Source organism: Astyanax mexicanus, chromosome 11 (assembly GCF_023375975.1).
Source record: "Astyanax mexicanus isolate ESR-SI-001 chromosome 11, AstMex3_surface, whole genome shotgun sequence".
Classification (NCBI taxonomy): Eukaryota; Metazoa; Chordata; class Actinopteri; order Characiformes; family Acestrorhamphidae; genus Astyanax; species Astyanax mexicanus.
The window spans coordinates 27,071,328-27,097,938 of NC_064418.1; the positions used below are offsets into that span (position 1 = coordinate 27,071,328).

At 37.2% G+C, this 26,611-nt stretch overlaps 1 protein-coding gene across 6 annotated transcripts in view; it reads right to left on the reverse strand.

The window, feature by feature from the left end:
- Positions 1-26,611, reverse strand: part of myo1b (myosin IB) — a 113,591-nt gene that overhangs the window by 41,041 nt on the left and 45,939 nt on the right. For all 6 annotated transcript variants that reach the window (XM_022668582.2, XM_022668580.2, XM_049484737.1 and 3 more), the window contains exons 4-7: positions 15,506-15,600; positions 9,215-9,319; positions 6,307-6,353; positions 1,710-1,773 (exon numbers count right to left, since the gene is read on the reverse strand). In XM_022668582.2, the coding sequence (XP_022524303.1) occupies positions 1,710-1,773; positions 6,307-6,353; positions 9,215-9,319; positions 15,506-15,600 (311 nt within the window). The remainder of the gene's footprint in view (positions 1-1,709; positions 1,774-6,306; positions 6,354-9,214; positions 9,320-15,505; positions 15,601-26,611) is intronic.

Below are 26,611 nucleotides of genomic sequence, written 5' to 3' on the forward strand. Positions count from 1 at the left end.
GGTTACGAGCCTTTTACTATACAAAGGCTAAATGGGCTAAACTTGTCAATAGCAACACACGAGAGTCTAAACACACAGCGCCGTGTGCGCAGCAGCTACTGGGCAGAGGACAAACTGAGAATTAATGCTAGGTGGCGACACCAACACCTGATGTATTTTAGTACCAAAATGGCAATAAAAACAAAAAATAAAAAACTCCAGACAAAACCGTCTGTGTGGGAACTGTAGAGTGGCAGACAGTTCAGGTATGTGTAGGTGTCAAACGAGGCAAGGCTAACGCAGACAGACTAAACTGAGTTACAGCTCTTTCAGCACACCCTGCATTTGTGTGACTGTCCCAGCCCACAAGGGGTTGGAGAAGGACATGTACAGTGGTGGTTTGCAATGTTCCAGAGCTTCACTACAGTTTCCTGCAGCCACTTTTTGTCGCTCATATGGCTGTCAGATGCCCCATAGACAATTTCTTTAAAATAGAGATTAGACACTTTCTATTCTGATACTGATAAATTAGAAAAACAGGTTGATAGCAGTTAGATATTATTTTTTATTCTTTAAAATAACATATTTCTGATTTCTTCCGACCCTTTCACTTTTTTTTATTTGTTTTATACTTTTGTATGTTTAATTTATTAGCTAAATCATATGTTTTTTAGATATCTTTTATTCATTTAATTGTAAAAACATACCAACTTCCACTTCCATTTTACCTATTGACCATGTACTTCAATGCCATTGTGACATTTTTGATAACCAATGAACCCTTATTACTTCGCTCAATTATTCTTTCTTTATTTTTATTTCATTATATACATTTCTCACCACTAGAACCAAGCCACAACCATGTTCTGTATAGCCGTTCTGCATAAGAAGAGCTATTACATGTAATATTGGCACTGCTGTGCTGTGGCCATTTTAGCGGAATGGTCCCCTATTTCCGGCCACCTTACATTCAGCCTAAATTACCCTATATATATATATGATATATACTGATAATGATAATGTGTGTAATAATGCGTATTTTCGAATCGCTGGGCTTATTTATTTGTGGGACCGCCGCCTATTAGAGACATGGCATTTCTGCACTGTGCCTATAGGATCTAGCGGCTGCCAATGGTGTTTTATGACATCGCATTTGGTTTGTATTTGGTTTGTAATTGCTGCATCATTGCTAGGTTACCTGTATGTGGTGGAGTAATACATGGAGATATTTGGTTACAGAGCATTACCGGCTGATAACGGCCTTCATAGAACGCCTCTCAGCCAATCACATTTCAGGGACTGAACTAGCTGTGGTATAATTATCGATAAACTCATCATCTAGAATATCTGAGAGTGGTCAGGATCATCACAATAGCCAAATTATTTTTTTTATTTGCTGGAGAGCACAATTACGTATGTTACAGATGTCAAAAGAAGCAAGGCTCTCATAGACATAGACTAAACTGAGTTGGAGCTTATTTCAGCGCTCTCCGTTTGCAGTTGTGCAACTGTTCTAACTCTCCTACTTGGCTGCAGGGGAAAGACACACACATACAGGGTGGTTTGTGCTGGGGCAGAGCTCCACCACAGTTTCCTGAAGCCATCCCTGTGACCACACAGCTGGATCTGAGGAGCTTGTGGAGAAAGGACCTTGTCTATAAAAGACTCTGAGCCTGGATGAGGCTCTTCTAAATGGGTTGAGCCAATATCGATCCTGTAATTATACTCACAGTTACTGATGACCCCACCCAACGGGTCGCCTTTGAAGTCAAACTCGATGTCCATGTACTTCCCCTGTAGGCAGAGGAGAAACAATTAGCGAAGACTAAACCAACAAAGAGATAACAGGCATTTATAGTGCTTAAAATAGTGAGAAATAAATGGGGAGATTATATTTTTTGCAAGCTTTTTTCCTTTGCAGTCAAAACAAGATATCAAGGGATCAAGCTGTTCCACTGTAGTGATGAGATTGCACCAAGGCCTTTAATAACACTGGCTCAGCTGGAAAGGCAGAACCACATGCTTCTACTAGGAGCTTTTAATGGTAGAACACAAGAGTACAAGGCTCATGGTTAGCAACTGCTTCAGAACTGGCAGCAATACGAGCTTTCTATGAAAAAGCAGACATTCTCTCCAAGCACAGGCCTATTCATAAAGTCCACTGCCAATCATACATAGATTTGTAATGGAGTAATGGACTACTGTGGAAAAAAAAAATAAAAAAAACTTTCTGTCTGGGGGGGGGGGGGGGGGGGGGGGGGAGAGAGAAACCTCAAACCCAATTGCAAAACTGCAAAGAAACAGTAAGCCCCCTGTCCTGGGAGCCATTTCTCTCTCTCTTTCTTTTCCCTCTACAACTCTTCAAAGCTACTGCCCCAACAGCAGCAGCCAAACTCAACAAAATCTCTCCCCAGCCACGGGAAGCAACCGATCAACATTTTTTTCACAGCTCCAGAAAAGAGATGACACCTTATGGCGCGAGTTGGAAAGGGTTTAAAAGGTCTGACAGCAGTTCCTGAATGGCTCTTCAACACCCCCACCCAAAACAGAGCAAACAAATGATAATAATAAAAAAAATCAACCTTCAGGTGTCAACAAAACATAGACTAAGCCAACTCGGCTGGAAGAAGCTAAAGGGCTTGTGTAGTTCTCGTATGGAACATGCAGAAAAACTTTAGATTATTATTTAGATTTCAGGCATAATGGGAGAAGCAGGGAGTCATACGATGACATCAACAAAGAATCTGAAACAGCCATCAGCCCCCACTTCCTTAAAAACACACAGTGAGCGTGAGAACACTCCTACTACAGTTCTACCCAGTAGAGCTGGGTCTTCTCATATCGACCCTCTGGAATCTGATTTGTGGTGGGTTTTTTTGGGGGCCCTGAGTGGCCCACTAAATACATTTCTGCAGATAAGCACATTAGCAGATACAGCTCTTTAAAAAAAAAAAAAAAAACACTAAAAAATGATGAGTTTCTTTGATTTTACCAAATTGAAAACCTCTGGAATACAATCAAGAGGAAGATGGGTGATCACAACCATCAAACCAAGCTGAACTGCTTGAATATTTGCACCAGGTGTGACATAAAGTTATCCAAAAGCAGTGTGTAAGACTGGTGGAGGAGAACCTGCCAAGACGTATAAAAACTGTGATTAAAAACCAGGGTTATTCCACCAAATATTGATTTCTGAACTCTTAAAACTTTATGAATATGAACTTGTTTTTATTTGCATTATTTGAGGTCTGAAAGCTCTGCATTTCTCATTTTCTGCAAATAAATGCTTTAAATGTTACTTGGGAAAAATGTTGTCCGTAATTTATAGAATAAAACAACAATGTTCATTTTACTTAAACATATACCTATAAAAAGCAAAATCAGAGAAACTCATTCAGAAACTGAAGTGGTCTCTAAATTTTTTTTCCAGAGCTGTTTATCTTTTTATCCAGCAAACACACACAGTTGTCACAACATTGTCATCTTCTTCTTCTTACAATGTTTTTGTGATGTTTTAAGGTTGCACTGTTTATGTTTTATTAACCATTAATGTGTTTATATGCACTCAATAATCAGATTACTGCGGAGCATTGGAGTTTATCAGTAATCTGATTAACATGTTTACATGAACTTGTATAATCAGATCATGAAAAAAACATACAGTTTACATAAGTCGGTCAAAAATCAGATTTTTACTTTGCAGCCAGCCAACAATTTTACAGAATTAGATATGACATAAACATAGTATAAAACCCAAACTTCATATGGGTTAATTTCGCTTATTTTTGGGGCCACAGGTCTGTTTTGCATGCGCAGTCTGAGAAATCTGAAAATATTCCGGTTAACTTGAGGAATATGATTACTGGACTAAAATCCATCTCAGATTTTAAATATCTGATAATTATTAATAAATAATCAGATAACTGCCAAAATCGGTTGACAATCGGAATTTGAAGTGCATATAAACACACTCAATGACCTTTAAACAACTTTCTAAAACTGTAAAACTTTCTAAAAGATGCTCTATTGTCCAATATATGAAAATAAAATACATCATATATACATCATAACAGATTGTCACAATGTTGTCACAATGTAACCGTGTTTGATGGGTAAACGTTTCTAATATAATCCAAAATGTAACTTGTTTTCTGACATTTCTATTTGTATATTTCACTTACTAATACAACAAATTTGTGGTTTGCGCCTCTATCTATCTGCTGTATCTTTATAAATGCCTGGTAGTTTGTAAAAATCATGTAAGGACGAAGCATTTTTGCATCTAATTTCTCCTAGCGATGTGGTGACCAGTTATGTAACATGCTTCCACAAAAATGGCTCTTCTGGGATGAACAAGCTGCACAGTGTTCTCCACTCTGACCCCTGTCAGTATGTGCACTATGGTTCAGTGCTTGTTTATCTAATGGCAGCTGGCTAAGAGCCCAACAGTCAAATGGGAGTAGAATTTAGAGGCCACGGATATGCACCTTTTAAGTCCTGATGCTGTTTATATCACACCTTTCCACCCACTCTCACACTGACACATCACACTTTACCTGCGTGGTATTGTGGTGTTGTAAAACATAGGGATAAAATGCATTGATGCATACAATGAAGGCTATATTCCCACAAAATGGTTAAGACTTTATAGGATGTGGTTAATAACAGGTTTTAGTTATTACAACCAATATATTAATAAGGTTTGTGAGCTCACAACGCCTTGATTTATATGTAAAAACTCACAGTTTTTAAGCTTAGGATTGTTTTCCAATAAATAAAGTTGTGTCTGGTTGCAATGCATGCGTGCATGTTCTTGACACTGGTATTATCAGTATTACAAAGGTCAATACTGACAAAGTGATTAGAATGATTGATGTATTGTAAAATGAATACAGTATAATAAAAAAAAACACTTCTATATGTTTCCAGATAGAAATTAGAGCCTAACAAAATTTAGTTTTAGTTTCAGCATTGCTATCACATTGCTATTCTGTGTGTTTTGTACTGTCATGATGATTTATGTTTATTTTAATTGTTTTTGCTGTAATTTTCTGTGATTAGAAATGGTGTGCTGTCTTGGCCAGGTCTCCCTAAGAAAAAGAGAGATAAAGATTTTGATCTCAAAAGGGACTTCCTGGTTAAATAAAGGTTAAATAAATAAATAAATCACGATGTGCCTTTGTAATAGGTCACATTGCATTAAGTACCTTTTTTGGCTGTGTGATCCAATTAATATCTTCCAAATATAATTTATTTGTAATAATGTATAATAATATTATTGATTTTCTGCATTGTATAGATGCATTAAAATCGGGCTGATCAATCTGTTGAGTTCTGTTGAGCATCAGAGCTTCATTGTCACTGTTGCAGACCCAACAAATGAGAGTTCAGAAAGCAGCAGAACAGCTGATCCTATTTAAAGTACCACAACGGTATATGACGCACTAAATACACACTGACTAAACTGAGTGAGTGGTTAAAAAAAAAAAAAGAAATATACAGCAAATCAGAGGTGAAGGATCAGAACGACAGTGAGTTCTTTCCAGATACTTTTTTTCCAGTGAAAAAAAAAGAGAGCAAAAAACAGACAATGAGCAGAGAAACAAAAAGGCTGGAAAACTCTGTACAGGCTATAGAATATCTAACTTTATTTACAGAGCACAAAGGCAAAAAATGGCAAAAAAGTTCCATTGCATTAAAAATCTGATTCTTTTTTACCTCAGAAAAAAATATGTACTAGACATAAAAAGGTCTTACACCTCCATACACAGTTCTGTAATCCGCAGCACTGTGAAAAGCTGTGTTCATAAGCGACTCATAGATGGAAACAGGAGAAGAGAGCCTGCAGACTCGCTTCCTGAATGCAGGCCTCCTGGCAGAGGTACACACACGCACATCTGGATGTAGTTGCCAGGGAGGTTACAACTAGGCTTTCATCTGAGCGCCGCTTTGTGCTGCAACTGTAATTGCTCTGTCGTTGCCATGTCAGGAACAGCAGGGCCAAATACGTCCAGATGTTGGTCAACAGGTAGCAGGACACACACAAAAAAGAGTGATGGGTCCTGTCTATAGGATTAGGGACTCCTACCGGGGATTTCCCCTCATGAAATGTATTAAAGAGCCCCAAAAAAAGAAACTTTAGGAAGAACTGAGGTAAAGGGGGGAGGGGCTTCACTGTTTTGCTGCGTTCATCACTTCGGGATCAAAGGTCTGCGTGGACTGAATCTTATGCAAACACATTTGGCGGTCTGATCTAAGTAACTATAAAGGACTCTGCCAGGAAACTAACACACACACACACACATGCTCACACACACAGGTACTCACAAATCGAGATGAGTTGTCATTCCTCACAGTTTTGGCATTTCCAAAAGCTGCAAAAACAGATAAAAAATAGGGTTGGGTTAGTAATAAAAAAGACATCAATTTTGTTGCTGTTAAAAGAAAAAGCATGTATCTCCATTTTGTACATTTTTCAATATATGAGTACATCATATATATATATATATATATATATATATATATATATATATATATATATATATATATATATATATATATATATATATATATATATATATATATATATAGCTCTGTAAAAAAATAAGAAACCACTTCAGTTTCCGAATCAGTTTCTCTGATTTTGCTATTTATAGGTATATATTTGTGTAAAATGTACATTGTTGTTTGATTCCTTAAACTATGGACAGGATTTCTCCCAAATTCCAAATAAAAATATTGTAATTTAGAGCATTTATTTGCAGAAAATGAGAAATGTCTGAAATAACAAAAAATGAATCAATATTAGGTGTTTTTTAATCACAGTTTTCATGCATCTTGGCATGTTCTCCTCCACCAGTCTTACACACTGCTTTTGGATAACTTTATGCCACTCCTGGTGCAAAAAGTCAAGCAGTTCAGCTTGGTTTGTTCTTCTTCTTTATTATATTCCACAGGTTTTCAATTTGGCAAAATCTAAGAAACTCATCATTTTTAAGTGATCCCTGACACTGTGTCAAATATCATAATGAATGGACCTATGGAAATGCTCCAGGATTAATTGAAAGTTCGCAGATGAGTCCCATCCTACATCCTCATCTTACTCTATTAAACATAAGCGCAGCTTAGTGGAAGCCTGTGACCTGGGAGCAGAGGTCATCTAAATCCATCTCCGCTTTTGTTCAGGCCAAACCATTTCACGCTTGCTTCAACATGACTTTTAGGATGATTAAAACTGGTGCTTTGTAAAATTATGCTATGAAAAAAGATCACTATGGCTTTCAGATCATAGATAAGTGCTTTAGTGCGGGTGGCTCCAAAAAGACAGATATAATCATGTGTTGCTGCCACCATTATATTAGAGGCGCCATATTGTGATTACTTTGCCAAGCTTTTAAGCCTTAACACTGTGTTCCATACAGTCCTGCTTTAAAACTATTAAAGTGGTAAAATAAGGCTCCTTTATAAGTAGTATATAAAGTAGTTTATTAATAGTCAGTAGTTATATTTATTAGAGCGACAACTAAGAACACAGCAGAAATCAGAATCTGTTATATAGTAGAAACGTTCAGTGGCTTTCGGTCTGCAGCCCACCACCTCTTCAGTCCTGTCTACAGGAGGGAGAGCACAGGACAGGAAATGTGTTGAGCCTGAGGCATCGGGGATCATTACAGCCAGCAGCTAAACTCTCACAGATGTGGAGCTGGACTGGGCACTTCTATCCACCTCATCACTCACGGGCATTTCCTGTGTGTGACCCCATGTTAAAAACTCCAGCTGCCTGAATGCCTCACTTTCCATGTCTCAGCAGAGGAAACTGATCTGCGCCAGCAGCTCATTTATATGAACAGAAATGTTATTTTATCCTTTATTTTGTTTAAAAGTCATTTTTGTACACTGAAGCAAGTCCTTGTGTTTGTTTAACAAGCAGGAGTGTAGGCTTGACGTTTGACTGTTGTCTAGGTGCATTTCAGTCAGTGGCGCACCTGTTTTCCAGCGCCAAAATAGTAACACACCAAAAATTTACCTGAACACACTTCATTTCCAGACAACCACGCCCATCAGTGTAGATTTATTCCTAAAATCCATTACTATAAATATGTTTACTCACAATGTCTAATTACATACTATACAGATTGATTATGATGAGCTTACAATTAAATTTTATTTTGACTAAAACTGAATTCTGGCTCTGTCAAGTTTCATGTACTTGGAGTACATTTTTACCATACCATTGTTTTCAGTCTCTGTTATCAAAGGTCTGTTCTACCAGACATCAGATCCTGTGGTTGTGATACCTGTGGTTCATGTTGGAGGATGCTTCTAGCATGACTTTTTGTTCAGAGGCAAACTCTCTGTTTAAGTAACAACAATGGTCAAGATAAGACTGAAGGAATGTGCGTTGGCTAAATCAGAGTGTTAGTCAGAGTGCAGTTTTCTCTTTGTGTAGCCTCATTGCAGTGTTTACCTGACTGTTATTTGTACCCAATTTGTTTGCATAAAGTATAGAGCTTAAGTATGTGAGAATGTCAGCTTTTCAAATATATAAATCTTATATACAGATTAAATACCCTAACTGATGGATGACGAAGTGTAACAGAATCATTTACAATTTTGTTCAACACTAGAAGTATCCATATACAGCTGTGGAAAAAATAAGAGACCACCTAAAAACTATAGGTTTCTCTGATTTTACCAAATTGAAAACCTCTGGAATATAATCAAGAGGAAGATGGATGATCATAAGCCATCAAACCAAACTAAACTGCTTGAATTTTTGCACCAGAAGTGGCATAAAGTTATCCAAAAAAGCAGTGTGTAAGACTGGTGGAGGAGAACATGCCAAGATGCAGGAAAACTGTGATTAAAAACCAGGGTTATTCCAGCAAATATATGGAATTTGGGAGAAATGTTGTCCGTAGTTTATAGAATAAAAAAAAAAAAACAATGTTCAATGTTCATTTTGCCTAAATGTATACCTAAAAATAACAAAATTAGAGAAACTGATTTATGACGGCTATAACAGCTAAATTGCTTTACTATTACACCATCTTTTTTTTTTTTGATGATGTCAGATTATTAAAATGACTATGACTATGGAAGTCATCATGTTACAGCTGAGTATATTTTATTATGCCGAAATCTAGTGTCAATATGCTTTGGAATGTTGAACTCTTGAGACTGAGAGAAAACAGGCAGTGTCTGAGAGTGTGGAGGGTCCACACTTAACACTTACCCTCTAGCACAGGGTTGGACTGCAGCAGCTGCTCCTTCACTTTGTTCACCTCCTGGCCCTTCCCACACACTGCTGCCACGTATGACATCACCAACTTGCTGGCCTCTGGAACGCAGTAAATTAGGGAGGTCAGAGGTCACTCCAGACTAGACGAGGCAGGGCCGCATCCCGAAAAAAAAATCCCCTTTACTTACCTCAGCCCTGTCCGTCTAGCTTCCCCACCCTGCCCTGTTCTACATGTTGACACACACCCACAACTCCATTCTCTCACAAAGTGCACTTCATACTCTTTTAACATCATCCTGAGATGTTTGTATAATTGTAATAACAATCAAATGACAATTAAGAGACATGGACATGGTCAGTGATCAAAACCAGCTTTCTAAACAACCCACTCGTGTGATTAATCCAAAACGGACTGGAAACAACTTTTTTTTATATCTGAATTGGGCAGTTCTTAAGCTTTTAAAAAATATTTTAGTAAATCTCTGATGATGATCAGAGCCAACCTGATTTAGATAGCTTAGCCTGTGCAACATTTCATCAACATTTTACATGGAAAACCAGATCAGACTAAATAAGATGTGAAGATAGTGGCTAAGAAAATAAAAAAACTGCTTTAAGAAGAACTAGGGGCAGCAGGACTTCACGAAAGACTTACAAGATGTACAAAACAGCATTATTTAAAGTAAACAGTGAAGTTTAGTACAGCCTACTCTGAACCAGTGACAAATTTAAAAACTCAAGACTGTCAAGACTGTGAGTCACTACTCAAATTTAAAAAGGAAGTTGGGAAAGCTGTATATTGACTGAGGGATTTAAAATAGCCTATAGATGCAAATATAGTTTATCACAGATTCACAGATCTTGTGCTTGACTAAGTAGTGTAAACAGAGGATGACAGTGCAGTTTAACAGTAGGCTTAATCTGGGGAAAATCAGTGAACACAGGGAAAAAAAAGAAAGTGCTAAATCATCTGCAGTTTTCCAGTGACACGGTTTGTCCTTTTATTGCATGTCTTTTGTCAGTACGCTCCATTTGGCTTTAAGGACCAGGATCAGCAGATTAATCAGCACACAGCAGTGTTGTTCGAATTTGACACACAATTCAAACTGCTTGGAATTTGTTTTTCTCTCGAGCAGAGAATATATTGTTTACCCTGAAGTCAAAAGATTTGATCCTGTTGTATGTGCAATCTCGTCAAATACGTATAGTAACGTAGTAGAACTACTTCACTACTGTACTTACGTACTAAAATGCTGTATCTGTACTTTACTGAAGTATTCTTTTTTTTTCTCCTACTTACACTTTTACTTCACTACATTTTTCCATGAGTTTAATACTTTTACTCTGCTACATTTTGTGTGTGTATTCGTCATGGATATTGGGTTGGTTTTCCATAATAAACGGCCATGTTGAGGTTCATGTATACTAATATGGATAAAAAAATATTAAATAATAAGTATTTAATTGATCAGTGTGAGCAGATGCTCTGGAAAATCCATACTGAGTTTTGAGTAGCTTTCCACTTTAAGCTATTTAAATTAGACCAGATAACGAAGCTTCAGGAGGTATTTTTTATATAAATATTTTAAAATATATTAAAATTATCTGACACTTATCTGCTGAAAAGATGTTTAAAAAAGCAACACACCCGTCCCCTGTACATAATAGTCAGTGTGTCTGTTTTGAATTTAAATGATCATATTTCTTCTGATAGGACACTCTCACCTCTACTGGCAACTCTTTTCCAAATTAATTTACAGTCCATGTATTTATTAAGGGAGGGTGGTGTGGCTGGGTTCCTCTGATCCTTGCTACAGCCAAAGGAATTGTGAGCCTAAACTTTTGAAATAATATAAACAATAAAATATGAAATTTTTGACTTCTTTCTGTAATAATTACACAACACAACACAACACAATACTTGTACTTTTACTTTCAGTACTTGAATAGAACATTTTTTAATAAACTGCTTGCAATACTTAAGTACAAAAAAGTTGAATACTTTAGTATGATGCTTAAAGAACACTTCAACTTCTACTCAAGTCACTTGTACATTTACTCAAGTCTGGATCTATAGTACTTCATATATATCTGAATATCACTTGTATTGTGTATTGTGTGTTTTTTTCTTATTTTTATATTATATATATTTGAAAATAGTTTTCTTTGGGATAAATAAATTGATATATCTTATCCTGCATACTTATATAGGCCAAATCCTGAAGACCTGAGAGCACACTAATCGAATAAGAACTCCAGTGTTAAATTAACTGTGAGCCTGAGATTTTAATTTTCAGTAACAACTACATTGATATCAACTCTGTGACCTAGACAAACACGCAAACATTTTTTCATCAGACCCTTTCTCTGTAAACCACACAAACGATGAGGGGATTACCACAATCCCAATTTATCTCATTGCCTTGCCTGCTGGACTTCACGGATTTGACTTCTAAACCCATGAGTAGTTGGCACAAAGAGATGCCAGTGTTCAAAGTAACAGAAAAACTAATGATGAGAGGAAAAGGGTTGTTAACTGCTGTGGTTAGACCGTGTTTGACGAATAAGAATGAAAAAAAAAAAAAAAGGCCACAGTAAAAAATAGACTCTAGTATATGCCATTTAAAGTTCACTTTGATGTTTTGTGCTTTTTATCACACAGGATAATAATAAAGACTTTACTGCACTTACAGAGACCCAGCTGGGAAAAATGGTGGTTTAAACAGTACTAATTATAGTCTCTTTATAATGAATCTGATCTGAAGCTGATCTGTCTTTTGGGGGTGTTAACAATATATTCACAATATATGTTTTACCAATCTAATTTGCTGTCATACATGTTTTTACCTTTCTTGTTGCTCTCTCTATGTTGTAAATATATCCTCATGCTCCCAATTGTAACCTATACTTAAATAAAGGTTAAACAAAATGTCCAGAAAGGTACATTGTGACTTATTTTGCGTTATTATGTAAAGGTATATTGTGACATATTTCGCTTTATATTTTTTATTAAATATGATATATGATATGGTTTTACTGTCCAGTCCCACATTAAAATGTAAAAAAAAAGTGCTTAATAAATAAATGTACTTAGCAGTACAAGTAATAATAAGTTGATTAATCATAACCTTCCTTAAAATTTATTTACACTTTATACAAAACATTAGTAAAGCTGATGTTCGTAAGTTTTAGGATTGAGGGCCCTCTCTGGTGAGAATGGGTAATTGCACAGAGCATGCGGAGGAATTAAACTGGGTGGGTGTGATGAGGTCTCCTTTCAGAGCAGATGAATCCGATTCCAGGTTATGTTCAGTCAAAGAGAGAGAGAGAGAGGGCGCTCAGTCAGAAACTTCACTCCTTCATTTCTTTGTTTTTACTATGAGTGAATGAGCTACTGAGGTCTGAGTTTCCCCTTCTGAAGTCTCCATTGCTCCACCAGCAGCTCGCGTTCAGTAAAACTGAGCCGGTGTTCTGTCGAATTGTCAAACCGTGCTGCCCTAATGTATATTTAAGTGTAAAAATACAAAAGAAGCACTATTTTAGTACCCAGTGAAATTCCAGTAGATGTATGTTATTAGATTTGGATTGCATGAATCATTGTATCATGGCAAAGTTATGGCAAATATAGCTCATTACAAACTGCTTTTGTATTTATTGTATTTATAATAATAATTTTAATTATAAGTTTCCATTTACATGTTTGTGCAATGACCAGGTGCGTCCAGGTTGTTTAATGCACATAACCCCCCTAAAACAGATGAATTATTAATAAAAAACACGAGAAATAATTAAATTGTGTAGGTCAGCGCATGCGCAGTACCTTCAGAAAGCATGTATCGATGGGTAGGATAATTTGACAGAACACCGAATCCTCTTTTAGAGGCTGTATGTGTGACGTAAGTACGTAAAGACGCGTGACGTGGCCAGAAGAACTCCCGCAAAAAATGATCCGACATCCCAGTGCTTAGAATGAATATATTAGGCTTAGCAAGGATGGTCGTTTCAGCACACTGGTACCATTAAACACAATATTTTATCCCTTTTCCACTCAGAAATGCTTCTGCTTTCAGTTTAGAATCACTACAATAAGGACTGCCACTGCTAACTTCAGGTTCCTACTGGTCAGACAACCAGAGCTTTGTGAGAATTAGCCAGTAGGTCTGGCCAGAGAGCTGCTTCCCTGTTCACCCCAGCACCACCGCATCCACGCTTTTTAAAACAGTGCTCCAGACCTGGCAACACTGCTGCATCACATGCTGCCTGAGATCATTTATTTCAGTGTGGTCGGACAATCACGCTACCTCTTAAAAATAGGCAAGAACTCCCATTTCAGCAGGACATTATCATTAGTTTGTATAAATGTAATTTAAATGTGGAAAGTTTCTGACTGGTAAGGGATTTTGCATGGTAAACACAAACAAATATATAACCCAGGGCTCTTATTATGGAATAAGATGGCCTCCATGTGGAAATGTTTAGATGGAGGCCAAATGTGAGTATTGCTCGCGTTGAGGAAGGGCTCATAAATCTTTCTGTTTGAAGTTAGCCTACACCTGGCATACATTTGTAGATCTTTATCTGCATCCAAGTCTCCAGATGAGACATGCAAAAAGAAGAATGTACATCTCTAATTCTTCCCTATCAAAGAGGACCTCCACAAAATCCCGGCCACCTATTTAAAGAAGAAACTGACGTAATAAAGATTTCTAAAAAAAAACTACTGTATTTCAGTGCATCTAAACTGTGGGCAGTGGTGGCTCAGTGGTTAGAGCACAAGGTTGTGGGTTTGATACCTTGCTTTGCAAAGCTGCCACTGTTGGGCCCTTGAGCAAGGCCCTTAACCATCACTGCTTCCCGGGGGCCACACTGATAGCTGCCCACAGCTCTGAGGATAAGTCACCAAGAGTCCATTACTACATAAAGCACTTTCATAGCACTTACTATATTACTTTACAAAGCACTTTTATAAAGAACAGAATTGAAAAATGTGACCTCATTGATATGTGACAGCAGATTGTCAAATAACCAAATGGATTAGGGGTATTCCAGATTCACTAGTTTCCGCACTATAAGGCGCAGCAGATTATAAAATGCACTATCAATAAACGTCTATTTACTGATCTATTTTCATATATAAGGTATTTTTTTTCATACATATTTTTTTCTTCTAATTCAGCAGGTTGTAAAGCTAAGCAAAGTTAAGTAAACAAAACTGTAATTATAAAAAAAACAGTTTCTTTTAAAGTCAAAGAAGTGCTGGATGTTAATCTACACAGATTTCTCTCCTGAAAACTGTTTTTTATTTGGGTGAGTAAAGCGCTTTATTTACAGTAAGCTTAGAATTTCAGATTTTCACTATAGCTGGGTAAAGCACTATTATCATTAGCAGCTAACCGCTAAATGCCGGTCGACAGCTCTGCACTGAGGAACCCTGAGTGTTCCCGTAAGCCAGGGTGATATTAGCTAGTGTTTTGTCCCTTGTAGCTTATTTTAACAAGGTAAACACACAGGCTACAGACTGATAATACTTACATCTGAACGGCAAAAGAGCTAGTGCTTAGTGTGGTTAGCGACTAATGCTCCAGCAGTGCTAGCTGGGGTTAGCAACAGGCTACAGGCCAATAATACTCACCTCTGAACGGTGAAAGAGAGGAACTTTACTGAAACGCTGTATGTTAGCGGAGTGACTTTACTGGTCCTTACAACCTGACTGGTAGAATACATACATAAGGTGCACCATATTATAAGGCGCACTGACTATTTTTGGGAAAATTAAATGACTTTAAGTGCACATTATAGTGTGAAAAATACAGTACTCTATATTATGGTGCTTTGTGGGGTTATTACAGTGCACTGAAATCCAGCAGAGGAGTGCACTATATAGTAAACAGTGCACAATTTGGGACACAGCCCAGGACATCTTTCAAAATCAAGTCCAAGACATGATTCTGTAAACTTCAACTTTTTTCGCCATTTTTCTTCAAGCAAGTATGGCTAATGTTTGCAGTAAGCCATATTTTTTTCCTGGAACATAAATGTATAAGCTGTTGGGTTGTTTCAGGTTGAAACTAAACCCGAGTGCACCCAAAGCATTTCTAACCATTGAACCACAACGTTAGAAGCTCGGAGGCTTGTGTACTCTGTAGACACTTATTGTAATGCCTACAATTAGCCTATTTGTTTGATGAAAAACAAGTTTTGAAATTGAAAATAAGGGGTTCAGCACTGCCTGTGATGTATCAATATAAAGCATAGGCACTTAAGCAGAACCTGCAGCACACTTACCAGTCTTTCCTGCTCCACTTTCTCCTGTTATGAGGATGCATTGGTCTTTATCCTGATCCCGAAGTGACCTGTAGGCCTCATCTGCCAGAGCATAACTGTGGAAGACAAAAGAGAGGGCACTGAGACTTGAGACATACAGTCAGTAATATAAGAAATGTAACACATGTTTAAATATGTTCAATGACCAATAGGTACTTTATGCATTGTTGCAACAATTGAAGTAAGGGTAGCATAATCTGTATCTTACTAATTGAAAAGCGAAAAGTGAATGGAGAGGAAGAGCATGGTTATGAGGGGGAAACAGTGTGTGCAGGCCACATGTCAGCTAATGAACAGCACGCTGCAATCCTGGACAAATCTAGGTCGCATCTGTGAAACAGTCGTCAGATGCTAGGACAATGTGTTGAATCATGAACTTGCATTTCGCTGTGCTGTGGGTTTTCGTGTGGCTGATGGGCAGAACAAGCTTTTACACAAACACACAGCTCTCAGTCTTAACAAACTGCTCGACAGCATGAAATCAAGAAGCGCAAGATACACAATGACTCCAGCTTTGATCGTGCAGAATGACAGTAAATGTGAAACAGTCCAGGCAACAAGTATTCATACACACTGATCATTTTTTCCCCATTTCACAGGCTCAAAAATAATCTGACATTCAACTTTTAAGCAATTTAATGGCCAGGTGGTCTGGCCTGTTTCATCTGTATTTCAGAACCAATTTAAAACAATAACGATAATCGTGATTTTGCATTTGGTAGTTGTTTATAGAACCTTGCAATATGTGGTTAAAAAAGGTGGAAACAAAACAAATCTCTCAAAGATTTAGCAGACAGTTAGGAAATGGCCAGAGCGATCATTTGGTACATTCTTGAAGATCTCGGAAATACCAAAATAAAAAAACACAATTAGATGATTCAGAATCAAGACAAGAACATTCTCAAGGAGGTTGATGTATCACTGTTAAAGGCATATCACTATCAAGGGATGCCTTCATGTAAGAAAAATACTGCAGGTTCACTTCAAACGTCTGGCAAAGGAACTGTCATATTAGACCAAAATTAAAGGGAGTATGGAGACAGAAATACAGAAATAAAGAAATGAAAAAAAGGATAAGGAGTAGAAGAAGAACAACAACAACAACAACAAGGAGGAGAAGGAGAAGAAGAAGGAGAAGAAGAAGAAGAAGGAGGAGGAGAAGAAGAAAGAGAAGAAGAAGGAGAAGAAGAAGGAGAAGAAGATGGAGAAGAAGAAGGAGGAGGAGAAGAAGAAGGAGAAGAAGGAGAAGGAGGAGGAGAAGAAGAAGGAGAAGAAGATGGAGAAGAAGTAGGAGAAGAAGAAGAAGAAAGAAAAGAAGAAGAAGAAGAAGAAGAAGAAAGAAAAGAAGAAGGAGAAGAAGAAGAAGAAGGAGAAGAAGAAGAAGAAGAAGAAGAAGAAGAAGGAGAAGAAGGAGAAGGAGGAGAAGGAGGAGAAGGAAAAGAAGGAGAAGAAGAAGAAGGAGAAGAAGGAAAAGAAGAAGAAGAAGAAGGAGAAGGAGAAGAAGGAGATGAAGGAGTAGAAGGAGAAGAAGAAGGAGAATGAAAAGAATGAGAAGAAGGAGAATGAGAAGAAGGAGAAGGAAAAGAAGGAGATGAAGGAGTAGAAGGAGAAGAAGGAGAATGAAAAGAATGAGAAGAAGGAGAATGAGAAGAAGGAGAAGAAGGAGAAGGAAAAGAAGGAGAAGGAGTAGAAGAAGGAGAAGAAGGAGAATGAGAAGAAGGAGAATGAGAAGGAGAAGAAGAAGAAGAAGGAGAAGAAGGAAAAGAAGAAGAAGTGTAAGACAAAACTACATGTAGAAAGCAAACAAACAAGCATCTGGTGAAGCATTTAAAAGGAAGAAATTTAGCATTTGGTGACTCTCATACTTTCAGGTATGCACTAACTGCAAAGGATTTTGTTGCTGTCCAATAAAAAATATCATTTTATGTTGATTTTGGTAACTATACAGTTTAACCAAAGCAGCTATGCTTTACATTATCTTCACATATCATAATGAATGGACCAACAGAAATGTTCAGAAATGACTTAAAATAATATCTTTTTACACTGAATTTGTATTTAAAGTTAATAAGATTAACTTTGTTTATACTCTTGTACAGATTCTTATATTTATAATTATGTTAGTTTGTCTAATTACTTCTAAGCCTGTTAGAATTAAGGGACTAGGTCATTTCTTATTGTTGAGGCCCTTGATTTCAAGCTAAAAATCCACATCCAATCACATCTTGACTGATTCACTTAAAATCCATTAAGGTGGGGTAAATATGCATGAATACAAAAACAGTCCCTGTCCAAATACTAACGACTACTATCACATGGACAGACCTAGTTTTTTTGAGGATGCGTGATGCGTTATTTTTAATACAGCGCATATTAAATAAGCTTCTGCTATTACACATGAAATTCCAGTACACACTCACAATAGGAAAGTGGGTCATATGGTCCTACACTCACTGGGTCCTGCACGCTACAACAATGACATGATTGTAATTGATTTGCTAGCGTGTGACTATACTCTCAAAACACCAGCAGTGTGGGAGGGTCTAGAGTGAGAGGGGACAGCAAGAGAACCTCAGGATCACATTCAGTAAAGACTAAAACAGTTCTAATATTATTACTCTCTTTTTTTATTTTTTTAACTTTCATTAGGCCACAAGACTTTAAGACTTCAGCCAATAAGCCAGTTCTCTCTCTCTCTCTTTCTCTCTGTGTCCCTTTCTCTCCGTTTCCCCTCTGTCTGTACTTTTCTACAATCATTACCCAGGAATGTTCCAGAACCACCACTAATAATAGCTCTGATTGTAAGGGAAATGTTGCATGTAGTTTTCCCTCCTGTAAGACATTTAGAACACCCCCAATCTTCATAAATGCTCCAGTCTCAAAATCTACAGGGAATTTAATGGTGCCTGTATGCATGTAAAGGGACGCTGGCAAGTGAAAGTTAAGAACAAACTACAAAGCAATGCTAATGATAAAGTCTGCAGCGGCTCCGTGTCTGACTGATTGCTCGTGTAATATTTGCTGACTTGGTTCCCTTTAAATGACCTCATCATAAAAATGAAACAATCTCTTCTGCAGGTTTCAGCATGCATTCATCCCAGTATGTGATTTAGAAATGGAGCGTATGGAAAAAGACACATCATAAGTTGGAATTCTGTACTAAGCTGGTAACACTGATATTTTTTTCTGTGTTAATCATGTGCTAAAATGGTTTTAACCATTATCAGTATTATCAGTGACAATTATCAGTAATTTGTTGAGGAGTGGCATTAATAATAATCTTCACAAGGAGTATTTGAAAAATAAAGACATTCTCTGTGATTTTTCAATTTAACCAAGCAACTTTTGATACTGTGCTTTTAAAACTGATAAAAAAATATCTAATTCTGCAATCGTGTTTTTGTTACTGTATTTCCATGACATTTTAACAGTCAAAATGTACCAATAAATCTAAATAATAATCCTCTAGGGTCTACAAACACAGTGTCTCGAATTCAATGATCTTGATATTTCTATTTCTATCTATGCAATAACTCACATCAGTTGTAAAACTAATCTGTCTTTTACCATATCTAAATGGTGGATATGTCTGTCAGTCACCTGCCTCTCTTATGTAATTAGAGGATTTATTTCTGTCTAGAACTTACTCAATAGTATAATTATGAAGTGACTTCATAATAATTTGCTTCTTTATTAGGACAAGAATTTAAGTCAGGTGCAAGCTTCCAAAAAGGGCAGCCTCTACAGATTCACAAAGTGCTTAATATTTCTAAATTGCACTCTCACAAAGATATTAAGGGATAATATTGAGAAACTTTCTTGCACTGGTTTGTTTGTTGACCCTAGATTGTTAAAACAGAAGTAATGAGGTTCTTTGTAATGAAACATTGGTCAGTGTTTTAAAGCACTAATGATATCTACACTGTAAAAACCTACACTTGACTTGACAAAAATTGTTAATGTGATTTTTTTTAAGCCAGCTGAAAAAAAAAAATATGGAATTGCACTGTAAACAATAGCAAATGAATTGCTTCAACTAACTTTGTTAAGTTTCTTGTTAAAAGTTGGTATAACTAAATATTCTGTGTAGGCAAAATTTACAAATTGCAGTTGAACCCTAGTTGAGGCCAAGCCAACTAAAAAAAGCCAATTAAACTAACAGAATATATAGTGTTTGACCATCCAATGAACTTGATTAATGTCAAATGTGTTGTAGACACAACTTAATTTTTTGAGTTGATCTTAAATTAGGCCAACTAAAAAAAGTTAATTTTTAAATTGGTGATACTTAAGATTTGAAGTTTTTATAAGTATGAAAATGTATTTTCTGAACTAAAGATTTGTAGTTGGCATAAGCAGTGGCGGTTTTCTTCAAAACTTTAAAGTTTGTGTTGGCCTCAAAACTCAAACTCAAAAATGCAGTGCAGTAAGTTGCCTTGAAATTTTGAGTTTTCTCAACCTTTTAATTTTTTACAATGTACCAAACACTCAAACAAGCATATTATGTATCCCTAAAAAATATATTTTAAAATAATAAAACAGTCATATTGCCCACCTGTAGGCCTAATTTCGTTCGGGTGCACACAATTTGTTCTAGAGCTTCAGATTTGACAGACTAGATCCTATCAATCAACTTCCTATCAATATACCCGGATCAAACAACAGATTAAAGATATATAATATAGCAGTAGTGAATGTCCAGAATCAGCCAGGCTTCACCATTTATATTAAATCATAAATTACACATTGTGCTGCTCCAGATCTTACACATCTTAATAACAAGACCTAATTGAAGGTTGAACTAGACTTCCCCCTTTAACTAACTGACAGACTGTCTGCACATTAACATCCACCTAAGCTCTGCACACTATACAGACACATGAACTCAACAAAACTGGCAAGACCAGATCTGGTCTGGGTGGAGGCCTGGGATTTGTGGAAAGAGAGGTGGAAGAGTAGGAGAAAGAAGGAGAGAAAGAACGGGCATGGGACATTACATCACTGGAGAAATGTGCAGGGGTCTAGAGCTCGCTTTGTGAGGCAGCGCAGCCGCCCGACATGAGCCAAACAATGGAGAACCATAACACAATCACTTCAACCCTGAAAGGGGCAACAGGGGAGGGGAGGAGGGCGTGGCAGGCAGAACCCATGCATGGAAATTTGCTGCATTAGCGGTGTGGGTCCAACACAACACATCAGGTTCTCTCAGCATGCCCTTTCAGAGCTCTTTAAATAGAGGAAGCTCTTCATGAATATGAATGTATTGGATCTTAATATCAAAAAGAGCCTTTTGAGCACTTGGGTTTTTTTTTTAAGAGAAGAGCTTGGTAACCAATAGGGCTGCAATGATTAGTCGATATAAATCGACAAATGTCGATTAGTTAAATTAGTCGACAACAAATACCATTGTCGACTAATCGTTAATTTGTAACAGTAACAACAGAACCACATTACAAAAAGTGCTGGGGACAGAAGCGCAATGGGAAATGGGTAAATGGCTCACTCACAAAGTTCACACTCAACTTAGTTTATGTAATTCAAAAAGTGCAGTGGCGTGCAGTTAATATAGTGGGTACCCCTTCTGCAACACCCACCACTACCCCCACCACCCCAACGACTTAACGACGACTTAAACATAGATGAATATTATAATAACTACATATTCTCTGTCTTAACTTAGTTATAGGAACTTAATACACATTAACAGCCCACAAATACAGCTACAAACGACAAAAGTATACAACAGACCACAAAAATCAATGCTTAATTTTCCTACAAGTACAGCTATTCAATAAAGATCACTCATTTGTATGTCTACAGTACGCCAGAGCAGCCAAAACATTAAGTACACACAAACACTCACCAGTCAGGCGGCCTATTATTGTGAATTAGTTTCACATTGAAGGACAGCCTTTGAAAAGGCTTTTTAATATGATATGACACAATATCTGTCTCATTTGCAGTTACAATTCCATGATAGTTAGCTAACTACTGAACTAATCCAGCATGAGTTCCGTTTATGACTAAGTAACATGTAACCCCTTCAACACAGCGCTGAGAAGGGGTTAGACAGTCATGGACCCGCCCCAGTAGTGAAAATCATGAATCTAATTGGTTAGATTGTCCTATGACTTTGCTAATAGCCTCATTACTACTACCTTCTCAAAATCAGAAGAAGGGTCACGCAGACACAAGGCGGCAGAAGCCATTTTAAAAAGCTTTGATTGGTTAAAACTGCCGTCAGTCAGATAAGAGTCCTGTAGCAACTAAAAAAAAAAGTAAATGTTTTTTTTATTTTAGTTAATTTATAAAATATATGCTTATATTTTACAGTAAATATACTATATATTTCCTGATAAAATATTATGTAATAATTTACATGCACCTATTGTCACCCATCCTCTGAAGGGTTAGAAGGGCCTCACTGCACACCACTGCAAAAGTGCCAAAAGACAACAGATTACATAGGTAATCACTAAATATCAGTAATTTTAATGTTAAAACAACATTTAGACATTTAATGCCATTTATATCTCATGTTTAGCTGTTTCTATCATTTTTAGAGATTGAGGTCATGGCAGAAATAATCGTTGACTAATCGACTAATTGAAAAAATTATCAGCAGATTAGTCGACTACCAAAATAATCATTAGTTGCTGCCCTAGTAGCCAAACACGATCATAGACCAGTACAACACTATCCTGCCTGTGAAGAGGAGGGACAGGGAGAGAGAGAGAGAAAGAGAGACAGAGAGAGAGACAGCTGAATGTGTGGATGTCGTCTATATACATAAGCCAATGCGTCACTGTAATTGAAACCAAATTCAGCACGTGGAAATCACAAGCAAACCCCCCTAAAAAACATCAAAGCAGCAGTGAGTGAGGCCGAGGCCCGAGGCCTCCACATCTGACCAGAAGCCGAAGAAGGGTGGGCACGTGGAGAACGGGGGTATGCCTTCTCCGCAGCACACAGCCTGCAGAAGACTGAGCTGTAATTTCAGCATCCCTGTGGCAGCGGTGTGGCCCAAAGCCGCAGCAACAGGCAACGTCAAAAAATAGCCTGCCTCCTGCCACTGGTAGCCTTGAGAAATGGGAAGAGCAGGCAGACTGAAAGAGCAGGATCACCCAAGATAAACCTTCAGAAGGAGGGAAAAGAGACTAAATGGCCCGTAATACAGAGCTCCTGGGATTCACAGAAGTGTTTTTTTTAGATACAGCTGACTAATTTGGACCGTTAAAGACTTATTCTCCACTGGAAGTCCAGTTTAGTCTGTGATCAGGTTTAATCAGAGCAATAAAACAAGCCTGTAATTTGGCCACAATTACACTCTTAAAAATAACATCGGCATATAAAAAAGCACCTACGGAGTATGACGTAGATTCTTTCCTAGAAGAACCACTTTAGGTTATGTTTAAAAACTATTTATTTTTTTTCTTAAATAAGTCATACAACATAGTGCTTAACCCCACTGAACCCTGTGTTTATTGTTCTGTAGTTCCGAATCTTAATGCAGAAACTACTACCAAGGTTATTTGGAAATAGTTTGTTTAAAAACATCTCATGGAGACCCATTTTAGCTCTACTTTAGGGACTAAACCACTAATGGAAATTATGACAGTAATATAGTTTTGTGAGTTACAAAGTCAGTGTGGGTTTACAGATAAGGTATAAGGACTTAAAGCTCCAAGGATGTCCACAAAAGGTAAAGGTGTATTAACTACAGACTGGAGTAAACATATCCTTTAAAACCACAGGGTCTACCAACACTAACCAGAAAAAACACACCCATCTTTTGTTTAAAAAAAAAAACAGTGATTAATTTAGTTTGGATATACAGTAAGCATCGGCAGTTAGCGGTTAGCCATCTCCATTAATATCTGAAGTCTGTTAGCCTAGCTAGCATTGGGCCGAGACAGCTGCATTCAGGCATTGTGAATGTAATAAGCAGTGTTGGGCACGTTACTTTGAAAAAGTAATTAGTTATAGTTACTCGTTACTTCTCCAAAAAAGTAACTGAGTTACTAACGGAGTTACTCCACTATAAAAGTAATTAGTTACCAGTAAAAGTAACTATCGCGTTACTTTTTATTATTCGCCCGTCAAAAAAAGGAAATCAATTATGCATTTACTATTATTATTAGAAAAATAACAAAAAATAACAAACGAAAATAAACCCAAAATGTTGACAAAAATATAATCTAACGAATTTCAAAAAAATAAAACGAAATTCTCCACACAACCAAAGAAAATTACTAAAACTTGTAATACTGAAAAAAGCGGAAAAACGCGTCTGGGGATGAAATTTAACAAACCAAGCCACACTCAAAAGAAATATGTATATATAAAACAAAATAATGGACAAAAACAACAATTTAATGCCCGTTAAAATGGTATTAATATAACAGCTTCACCAAAAGAGAATAGAGCTTAGATCGTGCCCAAAAAATCCGACCCAGCCGGAGCCCGTGCACATTCTGCCCAAGCCCGAACCATAAACTGTCATTATGAGCCTGACCCGATCCGCCCCATAAACTGTCTGTTTTCGGGCTGATTGAATGAGCGAAATATAATCAGAATTATGTTAATTAACACTGTAACATAGAAGCATAGAACTATTATTTAATTTAAATGATTTTTAAGAACAGCTACACACAATGCTGCAAGTCAAACGCGGAGGCGTTCACGTGCGCCCAGAGCTACGTGATTACAGTTTTCATTTTTATTATAGTTTAATTTTATTTTGTTTTTATTTTTTCTGTTCATTTTAGGGTGGGCTTGCTAGCGCGAGCGCTTTACACAAGAACTAACGGACCACGAGTGCCGCGCGCTCGGCACAACAACTCCCGCTGTACAACTCCGCTGTACAACAGCGCTTATAAATAAATTAAACACGAAAATGAGGATATTCTATCAGTAATTTCAGTTCGTTTTAGTTAGTTTTATAAACACAAAATACAGTTCGAGATAGTTATGTTTTTCCTTCTAATTACCGTTTTTATTAGATTCAGTTAACACAAATGTTTTTTCACTTTCAGTTTTCGCTATTTCGTTCGCTTTAGTGAACAATAATAATTGGTTACTTAGCAACATTGTGATTATCACACCAGAGCTTTATATAAAATAAAAATAGGAGCCTGATTTCGGGTCGGTCCTCAGGTCAGGTGGGATTCGGGCAGAGAATCTAAGCTCTAAAATAGAAAGCAGCAGCACCACAAAAACCGGAGCAGCTAAAAAGAGCTTAACGTCCTTAATTCGGAACTTGGGTTGTCCACGGCAATCACTGAATTGATTAGAGCACGCAAATCGTCACAATTGTGCCTCACTTCACCACGCCAAACCACAGGCACAGCGGCCAGAAGCTCAAGTTCACCGGACAGAGGAGGGGTTAACCAGGGCAAAGCGAAATAAAAAAAAAAGTTAATAGAGCTTCTAAAGTAACGTGCAGTAACGGGGTGTAGGAAATGGTAACGGCGTTATAGTTACAGTCATAGTAATTAGTTAGATTACTCGTTACTGAAAAAAAGTAACGGCGTTAGTAACGCCGTTAGTTTTAACGCCGTTACTCCCAACACTGGTAATAAGTAACTTAATTAACGTTACTTATTACAAATGATTACTGTAATAAGTAAATCATAAGTGAACTATAGCCATAATTCACAATGAATATCAAACAACAGGTCCTATCCACTCAAACCAGAACTAAGAAATCAATCTGTTATTAAAAACAGTGATTAGTTAAATGTCGCCGTTAGCCATTGCAGCTAATCCACTGCGCTACCTGTCAAAAGAAAAGTCTCCTGCGCAACCAGTGCAAAACATTATTCTAGAGACCTGTATTTAATTTTCAGCATATTTTTATTTAACTTTTTTTTTATATTAAATAAAAATGTAAATACTACATTTGAAAGAAAACTATTGTGTGTTTGTATATAAAAAGTGTGTCAAATAAATGACTTTAGAAGGCATTTACATTAAATGAGCTTGTGTATACTCTTTAAAGATCTGTGTGGTCTGTTTTAACCCCATTATGTAACCTTAATCCTAGTACTTATAATAATAAACTAAAAGAGCCCTTGTATCGGTATCGGCAGTTTTGTATCTGTGTTATATCGGAATCAGATTGGAGCTGAAAAAAGTGGATTGTCCTATCACTAATTTTATTGCAATAACCCACTTTGACCTAAATATGCTGCTCTTTAAAATAATTGCACATATTTGGAAATCCGGCCACACCAGCAGCACCAGGATCAGATTACAATGTTTTATTGTTTGGTGAGAAAATAACAGCAGAGAGTGGGACAGTGTGAGTGTGAGCCGGCTCTGCCCAGTCTACCGTATGCAACAGGATATCCGTATCTTGTGCTGAATGAGCTGCAGGGGAAATAGAGGCTTTCCTGCTAAGAGGAGGTGGCACTGGGATCACAGTCCCAGGTGTAACAGACAATGGACTGTGGGTGCTATATGGGACCAAAAGGTCCTAGCATGCAGGTGCATCCAGTTAGGTGGCCAAAAACATCTCAGCTGCTTCTGAATGAAGTCTGAAGCTGATCCAAAACATTTGTTCAGCAGCAGCAGCAGGTTTGAATGCAGGGCGTGTGATAAGTGCATGACGTTGTGACAATAATTTCCCATAAAAAAAACATGCAAATCAACAGGATGTATTGAAAACAAGACCCTTTCCCACACTTTTCCTTCTCATATTCAAAGCTGCTTAGCAGCTAAATTAATGGGTATATGTATGAGATATACTGATTTACTTGGCTGACAGCCACAGTATAGTAGGGCCTTCAAGTTCACACTTGGTAGATGTGGTTAGATTAAAACAAACTGCTAATGTAATCACTTATGTAATGCGGTTTGGAAGAACAAATGAGCTCAGTCAACATAGCAGCAGACAGAGTCTCACATGAGGTCAGTTTTGAAAATGAATTCTAATGTGAATTGTTTCAAATTAGATATGAACAAAAGGCTTTTAACTTTTTGTGTGTAATAAATGTGGAGTATTATGTATCTAGGTATTCTTTCAGTTTCTGTGTTTGACTGTATGTAAGCTTCTTTTTGATTTTA